The 17,375-nt window shown below is 43.4% G+C and overlaps 1 protein-coding gene across 8 annotated transcripts in view; it reads right to left on the bottom strand.

Annotated features, from left to right (window-relative positions):
- Positions 1-17,375, bottom strand: part of SLC4A10 (solute carrier family 4 member 10) — a 1,479,043-nt gene that overhangs the window by 705,627 nt on the left and 756,041 nt on the right. For all 8 annotated transcript variants that reach the window (XM_069616332.1, XM_069616329.1, XM_069616333.1 and 5 more), the window contains exon 3: positions 10,805-10,951. In XM_069616332.1, the coding sequence (XP_069472433.1) occupies positions 10,805-10,951 (147 nt within the window). The remainder of the gene's footprint in view (positions 1-10,804; positions 10,952-17,375) is intronic.

The raw sequence follows: 17,375 nt of genomic DNA on the forward strand, positions 1-17,375 counted from the left end.
ATCTTCTGCGCACTCTGCATAACCATCTTATAGGCACCCCATAACACTTTAACACAACTCAATCAGTCCATCATCTTCTGCACACTCTGTATAATAGGCACCCCATAACACTTTTACACACTCAATCAGTCCATCATCTTCTGCACACTGTGCATAACCATCTCATAGGCACCCCATAACACTTTTACACACTCAATCAGTCCATCATCTTCTGCGCAGTCTACATAACCATCTCATAGGCACCCCATAACACTTTTACACAACTCAATCAGTCCATCATCTTCTGCACACACCACTTAACCATCTCATAGACTCATAGACACCCCCATAAAACTTTACACAACTCAATCAGTCCATCATCTTCTGCACACTCTGCATAACCATCTCATAGGCACCCCATAACACTTTTACACAACTCAATCAGTCCATCATCTTCTGCACACTGTGCATAACCATCTCATAGGCACCCCATAACACTTTTACACAACTCAATCAGTCCATCATCTTCTGCACACTCTGCATAACCATCTCATAGGCACCCCATAACACTTTTACACAACTCAATCAGTCCATCATCTTCTGCACACGCCACTTAACCATCTCATAGACACCCCCATAAAACTTTACACAACTCAATCAGTCCATCATCTTCTGCACACTCTGCATAACCATCTTATAGGCACCCCATAACACTTTTACACACTCAATCAGTCCATCATCTTCTGCACACTGTGCATAACCATCTCATAGGCACCCCATAACACTTTTACACAACTCAATCAGTCCATCATCTTCTGCACAGTCTACATAACCATCTCATAGGCACCCCATAACACTTTTACACAACTCAATCAGTCCATCATCTTCTGCACACACCACTTAACCATCTCATAGACTCATAGACACCCCCATAAAACTTTACACAACTCAATCAGTCCATCATCTTCTGCACACTGTGCATAACTATCTCATAGGCACCCCATAACACTTTTACACAACTCAATCAGTCCATCATCTTCTGCACACTCTGCATAACCATCTCATAGGCACCCCATAACACTTTACACAACTCAATCAGTCCATCATCTTCTGCACACGCCACTTAACCATCTCATAGACTCATAGACACCCCCATAAAACTTTACACAACTCAATCAGTCCATCATCTTCTGCACACACTTCATAACCATCTCATAGGTACTCCCATAAACCATGGTCGTTCACAGATGATATTCCTGAGGAGTAGCCTCATCCCCACTACTGAACTTTGTATATTCCCTATCTGATGCATTATCAGGGTGACCTGTGTTCAGTCAGTTTCAGTTCCCATGTCAATAACAGCATTTGAAGGGTTACTGATGTTAGAGGACCAACTGTTAGGCAGAGCATATGTAGCCAAAAGCAAGGAAAAAAGTCTACCTGAAGTGCACCTCTAGTTCAGTGCCACTGAACATTGCATTTCTGATATGCAATTTAGCTGAAAAGCATGCATTGTGCTTCAGCACACTGCATTGTTCAGTAGCAGTGAACTGGAGGTGAACTCCAGGATTATTTATTTGTATTTTTGTATTGAACATGTGCGAGACGCCCATACATCAGGAATTGTTTCCAGAAGCCACAAGGCAAACGGAGGGGGGAGCAAAGGAGCATAAACAACAATAAGCGGTCCTACTAGGCCTTGTGACATTCAGATCGTGCAATTGCAGCAAGGAAGTGTGGGGCGGAGGTGGGGGTTGAAGAGAGGGGGAGGGGGAAAAGTAAGGCAGGGGCTGGGTAAGTGCTGGGGGGTAAGTGCAGGGGTGTAGCCTGGAGGGCAAGTGCGCAGGTGAAAGAGTGGAACTAGTGCCAGGAGGGGGGTGGATCATAATCAGTAGGGAGGGTGCCCAAGGCAAGTTCTAAAAAGGGGTACTGAGGCTAACTGGTTCGGGGTAAGGGCCTGGCACCGTTGACACTCAGGGGGACCAGGCAGGCTAGTGAGTGGCTCTGTGGTATACATGGCTTGGCTGAAATGGCCTAAATCTACATTTCAGGAACAAGGGTTTTTTGTCAAGCTTAAGCTTTTCCAAACCAACAATAACATTGATGGTGTTTTGCTACATGGAATACATTTAACTAATTGCTCCTCACTCCTTTATTCCATCCTCTCTAAACGTAAATGCAACTTCTTGCTTAATGATCATATGTAACAAAGCTTTTTGAATTTCACTAACATGTATAAGTGTTCAAAGAGCCCTGGACTGCTGAATGTTTTGTGTGCGCGGGAACATGGTATTTCAATGGTTGACTGAATGGGTCAGTTGCATCATCTTCAGCAAAATACAATGTTGATATGTTGTATCCATATGTTGAATGAATACTGCTTTTATACTATAATATATGATACTGCGGGAAAATACTAATATGTGTGCCTTTCTCTTCAATATCATCAAGAGTGTCATCGCAGGGCCAAACCTCTTTGTGGCCTGCATTTTCCACAGTCCATAGGTTCATCTGTCTCTTTTGAAGGTGGAAGAATTCTCCTCAGATCAAAGTTCCTATTCCCCACTTACGCTTGGTGATCCTTATGAAAGATTAATGAGACAGCAAGCTAATTCATCCATTTTAAGTGTCTGTCAATAAAATGTAGTGCCTGACAACTGCAGCCAGATAATGTCAGACAAAAGTTTCATAAGTCACTCTGCCTTCATAAAGAAATTATTTCTGTTACCACGTAATAGAAATAATGGCCCTCATTCCGAGTTTGGAGGTAATCCTGGCGCTATTTGTTGCCTGTAATCTTCATTACTCCGAGCCCCACTCTTGCTTGTCCTATGAGGCAAGGTGCCTCATACGTCAGCACTGGGACAAGGAAGAGGGACGTGGAGGTAATTCTGGGCTGATCTGCTCATTTTGGGAGTTGGGGCATGGGTTTGGAGGGAGAGGGGATGTGTGAGGGGTTGGGATTTGCGATAAATCGTAATGGTAGTCCATCTCCAGACTAAGCAGGCATAATATGTGGTAATAGTGGCTAGAGAGGCATTTCAGTGCAGCTGTATAGTCATTTCATAGTTTGGCTTGACGTTGTTCAACTGTGTATCTCTGACAAAGCAGTCCTGTTAAGTGTAATTACCTGGCTAAACTAGCATTTGGGTGCTGCCAGTCCAGCCATTTCTTACTGTGGCATTGTGTATTTGTCTGGGAATCTGTGATAAAACAACCAAGGTAAGGGATATTGCTTTGACTGGCATTTTGGTGCAACCAGTCGAGGTATATCTAAATGTGGCTTGGCATGCTTTACTGTAATATGTTATTATGTGTGTAGACTGGGTCTATAATGTGCAGTCAGTTGGACATGTTTTCATTGTGGCATGGCATTTTTAATAGCAGAGTATTTAATTAATTAAAGCTTTAATGTTCCTGTGCACTGTTGATGACTTGCATGTATTGGATTTTTCTCAGAAAGTGTGCTGTATAATGCATTAACATATATATATATATATATATATATATATATATATATATATATATACATATATATATATATATATATATATATATATGCTTCTCCTAGTACAGTGTGCAACATACCCCTGAAGCAGCACGTTTGTGCGTATTGCGCGCAAGCGTGGTAATCTAGGCCGGCCCAGAGGTTGGCACGACCCGTGGTTTGTTGCCAAGCTGGGGGATGGAGGGCGCATCAGCATGGCTTACAGGGCAGCCCTCAAATGTTGTGTTACACCACTACTGTGAGGAGCGCATTTCACAAGCAAACATGTGGTTCACTTCCACTCAATTTATAGTCCAGCATATAAATCCCATGTAACACAAATTCAAGAGTACTGTCATCAGATACTCCCTGCACTCTTGGAATAATACTAAACAATCTGCCCCGACCCTCATCTGCCACCTGCATGCTGGTTGGCTCTCCATCCACAAGTATTCTCCCTTCAAATGTATTCTACAAATCTTTAAATCCATTCGTGGACTTGCCCCTACCTTGCTCCTAGTATCCCTAACCCTCTCCTGCATGCAACCACCACTCTAGCAGTCCTTTCAAATCCTCCATACCTCACCCAGCCAGTGCCCCCTCCACTCTTGATTTTTCTCCTCCTTGCAGTAGCAACAATCAGCCCCGGGCTTTGCGGTTAGCACAGTGGTGGTCATTATGCCATTCATTCAATCAATGATCCTCATTGAACTAGCTTCACCTTTAGGAATTGCACCACATTTTGAGTGTGGTGTAATGGTAGGCCAGACACAATGAGACTAATGTAAACAAACCACTTTGAAAGCAGCGGTCTAGTGTGTTGTGCATGCACAGCACACCGAGCTTTCTAAATGTGTCACTGATGGGAGGCGAGAGGAGTGTGCTGTGTGCATAGATTATTGCATTAAAGTGTGGTGAAGAACACGGAATGTAGAGTTGAAAGAAGGCCTGTATTCAACTTATGCCACACGTACAGGAAGGCGCTGGAAATAGCACCTTTCACTTTAGTGGTGCAGACAGAGGGGCAATTCCCAGATGCAAGATGGACCTGCAACTCTCGATAGCAGATCAAAAGGGTAACCTGATGGTAGTTACACCCACCCCAGGCGTTCGGTACTCATGCACACCAACCCTCCACAGCTCACTCACCGCTGTAAACAACCCAGGAATTTGGGCTCATAATTCAATCTCCCTGCTGAAGAATGTTCTTCAATTGCACATGTCAATTAGGCACAACGATCTACAAAGCAGGGGATTAACAAGGGATTAACTTGAATTCCTTGCATGTTTGCAACATCATTGTGCAAAAAGCAACTGTTTTCAACTCTGCATATTCCTACTAATATTGAACGATCCCTGATTTAGCAAAAGCCGCATTGCAAGAAAAAGGATAACTTGTACAATGCAGCATTAACAACATGCAGGGAAATTCAGGCACGCAAATAGGTACAATTCAATTTCTGAGCCAAAGAAATTTTCGAAGACGAAAATATCAAATTTATTTCGAAAAACACATTTCCTCGCAATCATATGTGGGGTGGGGTATAGGATAATAAACAGTATAAGGGGAGTATGGGGGGCTTTGGCGGGTGTCCATATAATTGCGGGGAAATGTGAGGTAAAAGGAATTCTGTATATTCGTATCTGATTATTGTTTTCTCAGTAATCACACATATCCTGCAAATATCAACAATCCCACTTTCACCAACAGTGAAGTGTCCCCCAGGCAGAACGTTGAAATGACAAGGTTGTGCCCACCTTCAGTCGTACTGTTTCTGCCCAACTGTGCCATCAATCCAGGGCATCACACTAGTTGCTGGCCATTCGCTCCAACATTGGCCATAGCTTCACTAATGATGGACATCGGAACGCCATTGCTATTTATACATGCTAGCTCAGCTTTACTTCTGAGTGCTGCCAGTTCCATGTTGCTGCTTCCAACTGGGATTGGACACAGAAGCATACTGCACTCTCCATGCTATAAACATTAGTTAAGTTGAACTTGAGTGATTGGACGTGTGGACTCCCATTCAGCTCACAGACAACTAGCGGGATTATCTGTCTGGCACCGTTATCATGTGGAGTGTGATTGGACTTGCTTGCTTGTTCAAATGGGCAACATGCGAGGGACAGTAAGCCCTGTATGTGCAGCTCCCTCCACACAGCATGGTAAATTCATATGTTCTCATGCACCATTGGTAGTTCTCCCGCTGAAGCTTCTCCCTAATGTCACACTAAGTCCATCTTGACTAGGGAGAAGGTCATGAACTTCTTAGATGAAGTTAAGTTCTTTATTCAGCTTAAGTCTGAATCAAGTACGAGAAGGAAGAGCATAAAGACTATGCCAGAAAAACTGAATAGAACCACCATTTGCAACTACCCAGGCTGGTTTGTAAACTGTCACTGACAGAATCTCATGCAATGATTACAACCAACTAGCATACAGCAAGTTCTAGCTAACCCTCATTGACTCTCACTCCAACCATCTTCGCCGGCTACAGAGTACCCTAAACCCACTCCTCACAGGACCATGACTATAAAATCCACTCTCACAGTTTATGACACAGCAGAATACTTTGCTGCAAACATTTCCAAAATTAGAGACTCTCGCGTGACCTTCTCACTCTCCCTCCTCCTACATTGTACACTCTGTCTGCTCTACCATCATCATGTGCCTCTATGATGTGATATGGCATTTATAACGCACATATACACAAGTGTCTCTCCCTCTTTAGTCACACTAATGCTGACAAAGTGCTATCTCTACTGATGAAGGCTAACCCATCTTGTGCCCCATCAGACCCTATTGCTCCTCGGTTAGTCAAGCCTATTGCCCCTTTAGTGCCCTCTCACATTTCAGAACTCTTCAACCTGTACTTTGACTCAGTTTGCAGTTTTCAAATCAGCCACATTCATCCCTCTCTTAAAAAAGCAAGGGACTGACATGAACCTACTGGATAACTTTCAGCTTGTGTCTCTCCTTCCACACTACTCTAAAGTTCTTGAAAAGGGTTGTGTTCTACTGTCTTACAAGTTTCTTAGAGATCCACAAATTTCGAGACCCCCTACAAGCCGGTTTCCACTCTGGTCACTCCATGAAACTGCTCTCATGAATATGACCATCTTCATCACCTCTGATAAGCACTCCAACTGAGCATATATCCTAATTCTCCTTGACCTGTATGCTGTCTTTGACACTGTTGATCACTCTGATCTTCTTAATACTCTCTTTCTTCTTGGGATTCACAGTCGAGCCCTTGCTTGGATTGCATCCAATCTTGCAGGTTCTGTCTTGGGTTTTCTCCTCTTTACACTCTACACCACTGCTATTAGGGCCCTAATCTCCTTCTTTGGGTTCTCGTACCAACTCATCGATAACGACACCCAAAATGTCTTCTCTTTTCCTGAACTCTCCTCTTGATCTCTCAATCACAATTTCCAACTGTCTCTCTGCCTTTAAATATTGGATGGCTTTGCACTCTCTGTTGTTAAGCTCTCCCAGAACAGAGGTGCTTGTCTTCCCTGCCAAAGGTTTGCTCTCATCTCTTCCTCTGCCATTCCAATTCCCACCTGACACTCTCCCCTACTCTTCTTCAGCTAGAAACCTTACCATCATCTATGACCCTTCTCACACCCCCTCTACTTTCATCTCCAAAACTGGAACACCATCTCACCTCACATTCTTAAATATTAGGAACATTAGGCACTGCCTTCCTTTCAACACCACCAAGCATCTCTTAACCAATCTTGTCTTTTCCAAACTGGACTACTGTTCCTGCATCCTCTTTGGTCTCCCAACTATGCTTTCTGTCCTCTTGACAAGATCATTAACTTTGCTACCAGGACTCTCTTTGAACTCGCTCACTTCACACCTACTTCCTCGTACCATCAGCAGGCTGGGGGGGCTGTTGATGCAAAACAGGGCCAGATTTAAATGTCTTCTCCTTGTTCACAAATCTATCCACAGTAAGGCACCACTGTATCCATCCTCCTCTAGCCAACTTTACAAGCCTTCCTGCAATCTCTGTTCTGCCCCCTTGACTACCCTTGTGGATCTTCTCCCTCCCTGTGCTTCCTCTCACTTCTGCTCTTTCTCTCCTCTTGCTCCACTTCCATGGAATTCTCTTCCTCTGACATTTCAGAAACAGTCCACACAAATGTGTTCAAAACCGAAATAAAAACCTACCTCCTCTCTTATGAGTTACCTTCTTAACCTGCCTGCTAAAATGTTTCTCTCTCCTCTAACCTACCTCTGTCCTTCAATTCCTCTGCCTCCACCTAAGCACTACACCCATCATGGTGACGTCCCGAGCACAGCTGGCCGTACTGCCTACCTGCACTTAAAACTGTACAATGTTAATTGTCCTTAAACAATGTATATCCCCTTATGTATTGTCCACAATGACTTTTGCACTTACTTTCCTCCACAAGCTGGTCAGCATGTCCCTCAAATGCACCCCATTGTATAAAGCTCACTGATTCCTGTCAAATCTGATTTCTTATTGATTGCACTTTCTTTTGAAATCAAAAGAACATTGTTCCTCCTGTATATAAATTAAATAAATCAATAAATCAAGTGTTCTATCAGGGAGGTCCCACAATAGCCAATGGGATCACACAGGTACATCATGAACAGGTGATCTGGGCGAGGTCATCACACAAAGGCAGGTGCTAACCTCATGATTTGCATTTTGTCACATTTGCTCTTGTGATAGGTATTTGTGGACAAGGGTTATAGGTGAAAGGGTCGACAACTAAAGGATCGAATGGTCAAAGAGTCGATACCAAAGGACCGAAAACAAAAAGATCGAAAACATTATTATTATTTTTTATTATAATTTTTTTTGGGGGGTTCCCCCCACAACCCCAGTTTTTTGTGGTAAAAACCACTTTTTTTTCCCTAAACAAAAACCCCCAAAAAAATGTAATTTAAAAAAAAAAATGTGATCCTTTTGTTTTCGGTCCTTTTGTGTCGATCCTTTGACCATTCGACCCTTTGTAGTCGACCCTTTGACCGGACACCGTGGACAAGTACTGGCATGTCTCGTGAAGAGGGGAGGAAATGAAAGTCTAGATTGTTTAACTAGAGCTCATAACACTCGTCACCAATCAGGTCAGAGAGAAGGCTTCCCTGTTTGGCATTCTCTCCCATAAAACCCTTCTTGTGCTCATGACCAAGAGTTGGGAGGTAGTTTTGCATCAATTCAACTCTGTGGCTGCTACTGTGACCTATGCTGACCATTAAAAAAAAGAGATGGCGCAAACTGAAGTGAAGAGTATGTGAACAATATGTGTCATGTTAGCAATCAGCATGCACACATGCAGGAGGATTGCCAGTGGGCTTGGAACTGTTGACAGGACTGTATGTACCATACTATCTGGGGGGACTAGATGGGGTGGACGCACAATCATCAGAGAACTGGTGGGTTCTTGTGGTCACTTTGATTATACATCTCGAGTGAATAGTTTCCATGCACAGATGTGATTCACCAATTAAGGGTCACATCTCAGGGTTTCTCAGTTTTCTTCAGTTGGTAGTTGGCACTTTACTTCAAGTGCTATGGAAGACTGGGTCCACGGCCGAGCGTAGCAGGAGAAAGAAATCCCAGCTGATCACGTGCCCCGCACCTAGAGGTCAGCACACAGCCACGGTTTCGCATTGATTGCATCGTCTGCTGCATTGTACCCCTCATGGTCAGTGTGCATTTTGCGATGAAGGCATTGAGAATGCTGCAGAATGGATCCTCTATGATGATGCTTCACTTCAAGAGCAAGCGCACCTAGAGAAACATGTGGTACTTGCTGGACAGTTGGGACTCCATAGAGATGTAAGGAATGTTGCACATATCGAGGCGTGTCTGCAAAGAGAGTGTGCCTTGCATATGAGAAGAATATGGCACTGGCCAAAATAAGGAGGTTGCTAATGCATCTGGAACAAGACGATGGGAGAGGCCTGCAGTGCGCACTGCAAAAGATGAAGACAGAGCTGACCGATTCTGCCAAATAGAAACCAAGATGAATACGGGGGAAGCACACAGTCGGAGTCTGTACTGAACTTATTCATGGGAGAACACTGACATTAAACTAACATGTAACTTGTTCTTTGTCTGTGTCATGCCACCAAAAAAGTGTAATTCCGTGTACAATCAATGGGACAACCGTTAAAAAAGATGTCTGAATTCAACTAATTTCGAGTGTGTACAAAAGCACTGACCTTATTCTGACACACTCTCCGATGGATCTAATAATTGCAGATCACCATCTGATGTTCTCTGGATATCCCTGGCAAGTGGAATGCTACACCTGGCCGCTACATTGCGCTGAATACAGCATAGTATCAAGGCGGGGCAGACGGTGCTTAAGTTGCACTACACATCTCCCCTTCTTACACAAGGAGAGCACAATCTGCTCTTTGACATGTCTCGGTATTGGGTGAGTGGCCAAGGCTTGAGCTCAGAAGCAGTATCTTAAATCGATCTGTTAACAGATAAAACAGCAGGAACACTGGCATGTACAATAATGTCTCAACTGAGCACTTGCCTTGGAGTGTCACCCACTACCTGGCTTCTGCCACTCCATTGCCTAAACCTGGAAGGGGAACCCTCCCAATCCGGGTACATTCTCCCTCAACCCTAATTCACACTGTAAATGCACTGGGACCCCCCTGTAAATGACCCATGTCTTTTCCCTTACCTACCTGCATCCACCCCCTTTCAATGTTCCTTCCTTGCGTATAGCATCACCTGGCTCATGTGCCACTGCCCAATTAGATCTGGTGTAAGACAACCATTGGTGGGATGACCAGGCCTACTGTTTGAACCTCTGCAAGCCATTACAAGCCAAATAAATACAAACAGAAAAATAAAAAATTATGCTTGCCTGTTTTTATCTAATAAATCAACTTGCAAACTCCATTGTTATGTCTCCATGTTTTTCTTTAATCCCGTATGTGCCAAGGACGAGTATGCTCGTCCTTTTTGCATAGAGTTGCATAATAGCCTGGCAGTTAGAAATGCCATTAATTTCTTCCATGATATAACAAACACAAAAAACGTGCATATGAATTTCTCGTATTTTACATGATATGCGTGTTTTAGATTTAAACCCCTTGTTCATCATAACCTAGGAAAAACTCTTCGGTCGCGGGTGCCTGTTCCCAGCAGTGAAAAGCAAAATGATTGCACAGGATTCTACAGCTTTCTCAATGAACATAAAAGGCTCACACGTCACTCATGTCCCCGCACACCGTAGTGAACCAGCGCATTACAGGAGGTCGCTACAGAACAGTCCATTCCGAGAGCCCCAATTCACCTGCAACCCAACAATACACACTCTTACCATAGGTTGGAGACTCTCTACCATCATCGAAACCCGAATTTTGCTCTTTATCTCTCTTCCGATGTTTGTGCCCACGATGTCTATGACGTCGGTGACTTTTTCGTCCGCCAAGGGGCACGTGCACTCCAATGAATAATGTCCGGTGACCTAGCAAAAATGCAAAATATAATGTGAATTCTTTTGTATTACAAAGAATGCTGGTACATAAACATTCTGTAAATGTAGAAGAAAAAGCACTCAATTTGAAAGTGACTTCAACTATTGAATAAAACGCCAAAACAACAATGTGCCAACAAATGTTTTGAGCACCTGATATTTGTATTCTACGGTGTTCCAGTGAATAGCTTTAACAATTACTCTGTTCCATGATACAGCATTACAACAGGGGACATACCATCCTATGTAGCCCAAGAGGCAACCATACTAGGAACATTTCACGACATTGATTCAACATGCAATCTGGCGTGATGAGTCCAGCAATCTTTTGCCCAGGAAATATTTGCTCACTTGGCAAACAGTGCCAGTCCAAGTATGTGCGTATCCGTGTTATGGTGCTTCTGGACCTTGCCCATTTGGAGCTGCTTGCTTGAAAACATATGTTTTGTCTTACATGCATCATCCTGATCGTATCCCAGATTAGGAAACTCTTCACTATCAAACACTTAAAAAAGTTGAAAATGAGTCTTTGGACCCGCAGTCAACATGTGACAATCAGAGGTATTTGGTAACAATCCTCAAACACATATATGAGGTATTGCACTAATAATGGTTATATCTCAGTCAAGGCCACTTTGTTAGTAGTGAGAGGAACACCCCTGTCCATGATTAAGGATCCCGCCTCTCTCAGCTCGCAGGTACAATACATGGGCTTCTTTCCACACTGAAAATATCTGTTTGCTGGTGATAGGGCTATATATCCACCACTTATCATCATGTGCCAGAATCAATACTTAAACAAATAGCACTGGCATTGTTTAATATCTCCAGTACTAACGTAAAGATTGGTGCATTGTTGCCTATATCTGATGCAAATGTTTCTAGTCTTTTTGTCCATAGGTGTAATTACCTGTCATTCGTGATGTGTTTGACATCATCTCATACTGTATTGCATCCCATTTTCATATGATATGATATGATATGATATGATAAGGCATTTATAACGCGCCTATACACAAGTGTTTCAAGGCGCAAAACATACAGAACAATTACTGGCAAAAGCACGTTAGATATGTGATGTATTTTGTTATGTGACACACATGCAGTGGTGCCATATGCCTGAGCATGCTCATAATGAAATAGATGAACTGTGCATAAAGAAGAAGAAATGCTACGGAGAATATTAATGTTCATGTAATTTGTGTGGATTCAGTCCAATGCAATGTCACTTTTCCCCCTGCACACTACTCAATTCCCCCCAATATGCAAGATAAATAGATGGAAGAAGAGAACACAGGTTTCAGGAATAAACAGTCAACAAATACAGTTTCAACCCAATTCCCCCCAGCAAGCATAGAGAGCAACAGGAATGATTTCAAAACAGGTCAAATGCTTTTGAATGTGGCTTGGAATGAATTGGAAAAACACTGAAAAATGGATTTAAATTACTAAATTGGATTCAAAACTAGTGGCAGCCACTTTGTATAGTTTCAGGTAAACACTAGCAATGAGGATTGAATAACTAGCAGATTGAAAACTGAATGCTGAGGTTGGATGCAAGGAATAGCTGTTTTACACGTGATGAAATTGAGCCAAACGAAAGATTTGCGGCAAACTCTTCCGCCCACGAGAAACGCAATTGTGGGAAAACTAGAAGGAGTTGGAATGAAGTTATGAAGGTTTTAGTAGAGGTCGGTTTTTCTCAGAAAGAGTCATGATTTTCAAATGAAAGATGCGCTTTTGAATTACAAACAGGAATTTTCTTTACTCTAGGGAGGCTATGAAGATACAAGATACCTAATGGGACAGCCACCAGATCAGCAGCGCCTCTGTTCTGACTTTTGCCCGCTGAGACACTTGTCTTTCTTCAGCAAATATATTAGCGCAAAGATGATTTTATCACTACAATTATCAAAGAGTTTGGATAGGATTACTTACGGATAAGATACTGGCTAGGGACAATTCTATGTTATAGATACTCACAACTATGGTTTGAAATAGGCCCGTCAAAGATCTGGTCAAAGGTTTTGGACTGGAATTCTGCTAGCCCACTGTACAGGATACAGGGCACCCGGATTCTGCACTCAGCACGGCACTCTGGACACTTCACAGCCTCTGGACTGGATCTGACGGGTTGGTTATGGGTTGCAGTTATCAGGTTACAGCTCTGCTCTACTGGTTTGGATCTCTGGTTTCTAGCAAGGGTTCCTAGCAAGAAACAGAAACAGCACAGCCAGGCTGTTCAATTTTTGGTGTGCCCCTTGGAAGTCTGGGGTAAATCAGGTTTCAAGGTTTTAAAGGCCAAGCTGAGAAGGGTTCAGCTTTGGAATTGGGCCTCTCTGCTTTCAAAGTTCTGGCATCTTGGATATGGGTTTCTCCAGCAGAGCGCTTCACCAGTGATCAGTTGATGGATGAATCTGTGTCTGTCCCTCTAGGTCCTAAACTGCCCCTATTTATGTATTTCCCTAAGGGGTGGGTAGGCTGAATTATACTAAGCACACCCTCTAGGAATCCTGTTGGTTAAAGTCTGTTCTCACTCCTGATTTGAGAAGGAACACATGGTTTCATGATGATGCAGTATTTTACAATCCAGGGAATACCTCCCCTTTGTTTCTATACAGTAAATCTATTTTTCACATAAATCATATTTACAATACAACCAACTTGTTAGCAATACTTTTTACATCACAGATTTAGTAGAGCAAGTATTCGTCCAAGTTCCATCTCGGTGAGAGCTTTAGTTCCAATTTTACAGTTTTTCATGCTTTTGGTTGGGTACCCAGTGTCAGATCTGTCCACATTTTTCTAAATATATGCGCATGACATCTGGCAATACTCCTGTGAAGTTTCAGATTTCTAGTATTAGCACAATTGCTACAACATCAAAATGTAGGTAGTCCTGTCTCTGAACATCGCACAGAGTTCAGAGTAGTTTGAAACTGTGAGCAGAATTTTCATGTTAACAACCTATAATTTAGATATTTTTACACATTTTGCACAGTTTTCTATGAGTCTTTTTCAAAAAGATATTTCCTTGTGGTTTAAGATACACATATATGTCTGGTCCTGCCCCCATGGTTTGCTGGGCCCAGAGCAGTCCAGGGCCCTCTTCCTGCTGGCAGTTGTTTCTGTTGACACCTGCATTTGCATTCCCTTTCAGTCCAGGAAGCCTATTGTCTCTCCCACAGAAGCAGAGCAAATCCCCTCCTCCTTTCATTAGCATCTAACTGAGAGTTCCTGGGCAGAGAGCAAAAGGGAAGGCACCTTTGTTTGGGGCAAACTGGGAATGTGCCTTTGAAGTACTGTGGCTGACATCAGTTCACTTTAAACACTTTGTTTAAAATTGTCTTTTCTAAATAAACTTTACATTTTCAACAAATATACACACAGATCTCTTAATTCCAGTGTTTTTAAAACATAGAAATTGAATAGTAATAACCTATATTGCTTTTGATGGCAAGTCTTTTCTTGTCCACATTTGATCTTAATGTACCAGTTTAAACTAACAGTATAAGTAAATGACAGCTTTGACACAGGCGAGCGGCGGTACTGTGCCCATATCTGACATATTTTCCCAGGAAAGCATCTTTTTGAATGTGGATATTCTTTGCAATTTCAACAGCCAAGGCAAAGCGGATTTTAAAGCACTTCTGGGTTTTCCTGGTAATGCAGCGCTGCCTTTTCAGGTAGTTCCATTTCACTCTGTGGGCAGCCCAATGACAGGTTTTGGCAGTGTGGTCTCCTGTTCTACCACTGACACAGGCAAGGTAGATTGGCGGCCTATTTTTCCAGTTTCCCGGCGCACTTCTCAGTGATTTATAGCACGCATAGGACTTTTTTGGCGGGTATTCTGCTGTTGCTGATGAAAGCAGCACACAGTGATGTTGCAGGGCAGAGCCTAGTGGGTCAGAACATCCCACAAGCCCCCCCTCGCGATTTGCCATTGATTGTCCATCAATGGGAAGTCACGAGACTGGAATGATCAGTCTCTTTTCCTTTGGTTCAAGTGGCAAAATTCATCATCTTTTCTTTGGGTTCAAATGGCAAGATTCATCAGCTTCTCCCATCAGGGGTGGATCGGCCAGTTATCCTCGCCCAGCCCTGATGTGAGTATGGAGCGATACCCCGGGCCCCTTGGATCTTTGCTTCCGGTCCCTGGGTGGTCCTCCTTGGTTTTAGTCTCCATGGTTTCTAATTCTAAGATCACAAAGCAAAAAACATATTTGTAGACATTTCCCCACCACTATTGATGTAGTGGGGCGGACACATGCATTTTGACAAATCAGGACACATTTTTCTATTTGCAATGTATTGACTATGTATGGAATATTTTTATCGTTGGAATTCTAGGGAGCTGGAGTGATCCCCTCTGGGGTTCCAGAAGACTCCTCCAGTTGCTGGAGAGTGTGACTAGGATGGCAACACTTTAGTTGGTTAATATGGACCCACTTATCTTCCCCCTCTGCCAAACTGCCTTTGGGGATGCAGGTTTTGCAGGAGACTAGTGAGATTTTGTCTACAATTTCAAAAGGACCCGTCCAGCTAGGCAAAAATGTGCGCTGTTTGGCCTGGTTCCTTTGGAAATTGTATAAGTAGACCCGGTCTCCTACATGGTCTTCTTTTCTAGTAGTCTTTAAGTCATAGTGGGTCTTCATGTTGTCTGCAGATGTCTCTAGATTTCGCTGAGCATAGGCAAAAGCATGTTGAAGGTGTTTCCTTAGATTTTCAACATACTCATGAGTTGTGGAGGCATTGATCAATGACTGTTCTTGGGTTCTGTAGATCAGATGCTGGGGAAGCACCATGCTCCGTCCAGTCATCAGCTCAAACGGTGACATTTTAGTTGCAGATGAAGGGGTAGATCTGATGGCCATTAGGACAAGAGGTAATGGAATATGCCAACTTGGCCCAGAATCTGCCAATTTATTTTTTAATATGCTCACAATTGTTTTGTTGTATCTCTCTACTACACCACTAGAGGCTGCCTGTAAGCAATGTGCTATTTCCATTTGCCCCCCAGTATGTCCCACATCTTTGTCATTACTTTGCTAGTAAAGTGGCTACCTCAGTCTGACTCGATCCTTTGGGGAAGTCCAAAACGTGAGAAGATGAGGTTGATCATCAGGGCAATTGATGTTTCTGCCTTGCAGTTTGGGGCTGGGAGACATTCCACCCACTTAGTAAGCAAGCATGTCACGGTCAACATGTACTTATTTCCCCTAGAGGAGCGAATCACAGGCCTGATAAAATCGACTTGGAAATCTGACCATGGCAGTGTCATCCCCCTCTTTTGGAGAGGCGAACGGTGTGTGAGGGATGTTGGCTGAAATTGTGCAAACACAAGACACCCCTTCAAATTTTGGTCGAGGTCCTGTCCCATGTGTGGCCAGTATGAAACCTCTCTTAAAATTTCAAGTGTTGTATGAAACCACCTATGAACGGCAGTGGCCGCATCATGGGCGTGACTTAACATCAGGCTTCGGAATGAGGTAGGGACCAGCCACTGATCATGGCCAGCTAGGGATCTCCTTACCAACAAACCGTCTTGGATTCGGAACATATTTTGGACATTTCATCAACACTCTGTGGTCCTCTTTCCCTATATAATCAGTATCCGTCAGGGGAAAGTTCTCAGGATCCTCAATGTGTTGATAAAACTTACCAATTATTGGATCCCCTTTTTGAGCCGTAATCAAATCAGCATCTGGGTTCTCCTTACTCCATTGTGCAGTTGAGAGTTCATTATGAACATTTGTCTGGGACCTAGTGATAGCAGTGACCTGGATTTCCCCCAGAAGGGACTCGATCTGAAGTAGATCCCCTTGGATGGCTCCGGTTTTGGCCAGCTGATCAGCTAGGTAATTTCCAGTTTTGTCTGGTCCTCTACTTTAGAATGACCCTTGATCTTTTTCCAGTAGATGGTCATCCCATTCGAGGTGACCAGATCATCAATATTTTGAATTCATTTTCTATGTTTCAATGGTTTATTATTAGCACATAGCATGCCTCTAGTTTTCCAGTTAACCAGGTGCTCCACGAACCCGTTCCGTACCTAATCTGAGTCTGTGATTATGACCAGTTCGTGGAGTTGGTGTTGGACAGCAGTGAGGATGGCTTGATGCACAGCCACCAACTCTGCCACTTGACTACTTCGGGGACCAATCTTGTACCCAGCGGAGGGTTCTGGGGTCTCATTCACCCATGCATTCCCTACGCCGGCCACAAGTTCTTTTTCCCTGTTGTTGTCAACCTAGGAGGAGCATCATACCACATAGACAGTGGGCATTCCCTCGCACTTGTCATCTTCAAAGACTTTGTCTGGGGAATTAAGGTATGCCTCCATGTTGTCCTTGATTTTTAGACTCTCGTCCTCGAGACATTTTTCTCTGGCACAATCATGCAAGTCAGCCAGACC

This window comes from Ambystoma mexicanum, chromosome 9, assembly GCF_040938575.1.
Source record: "Ambystoma mexicanum isolate Mex_15411 chromosome 9, UKY_AmexF1_1, whole genome shotgun sequence".
Classification (NCBI taxonomy): domain Eukaryota; kingdom Metazoa; phylum Chordata; class Amphibia; order Caudata; family Ambystomatidae; genus Ambystoma; species Ambystoma mexicanum.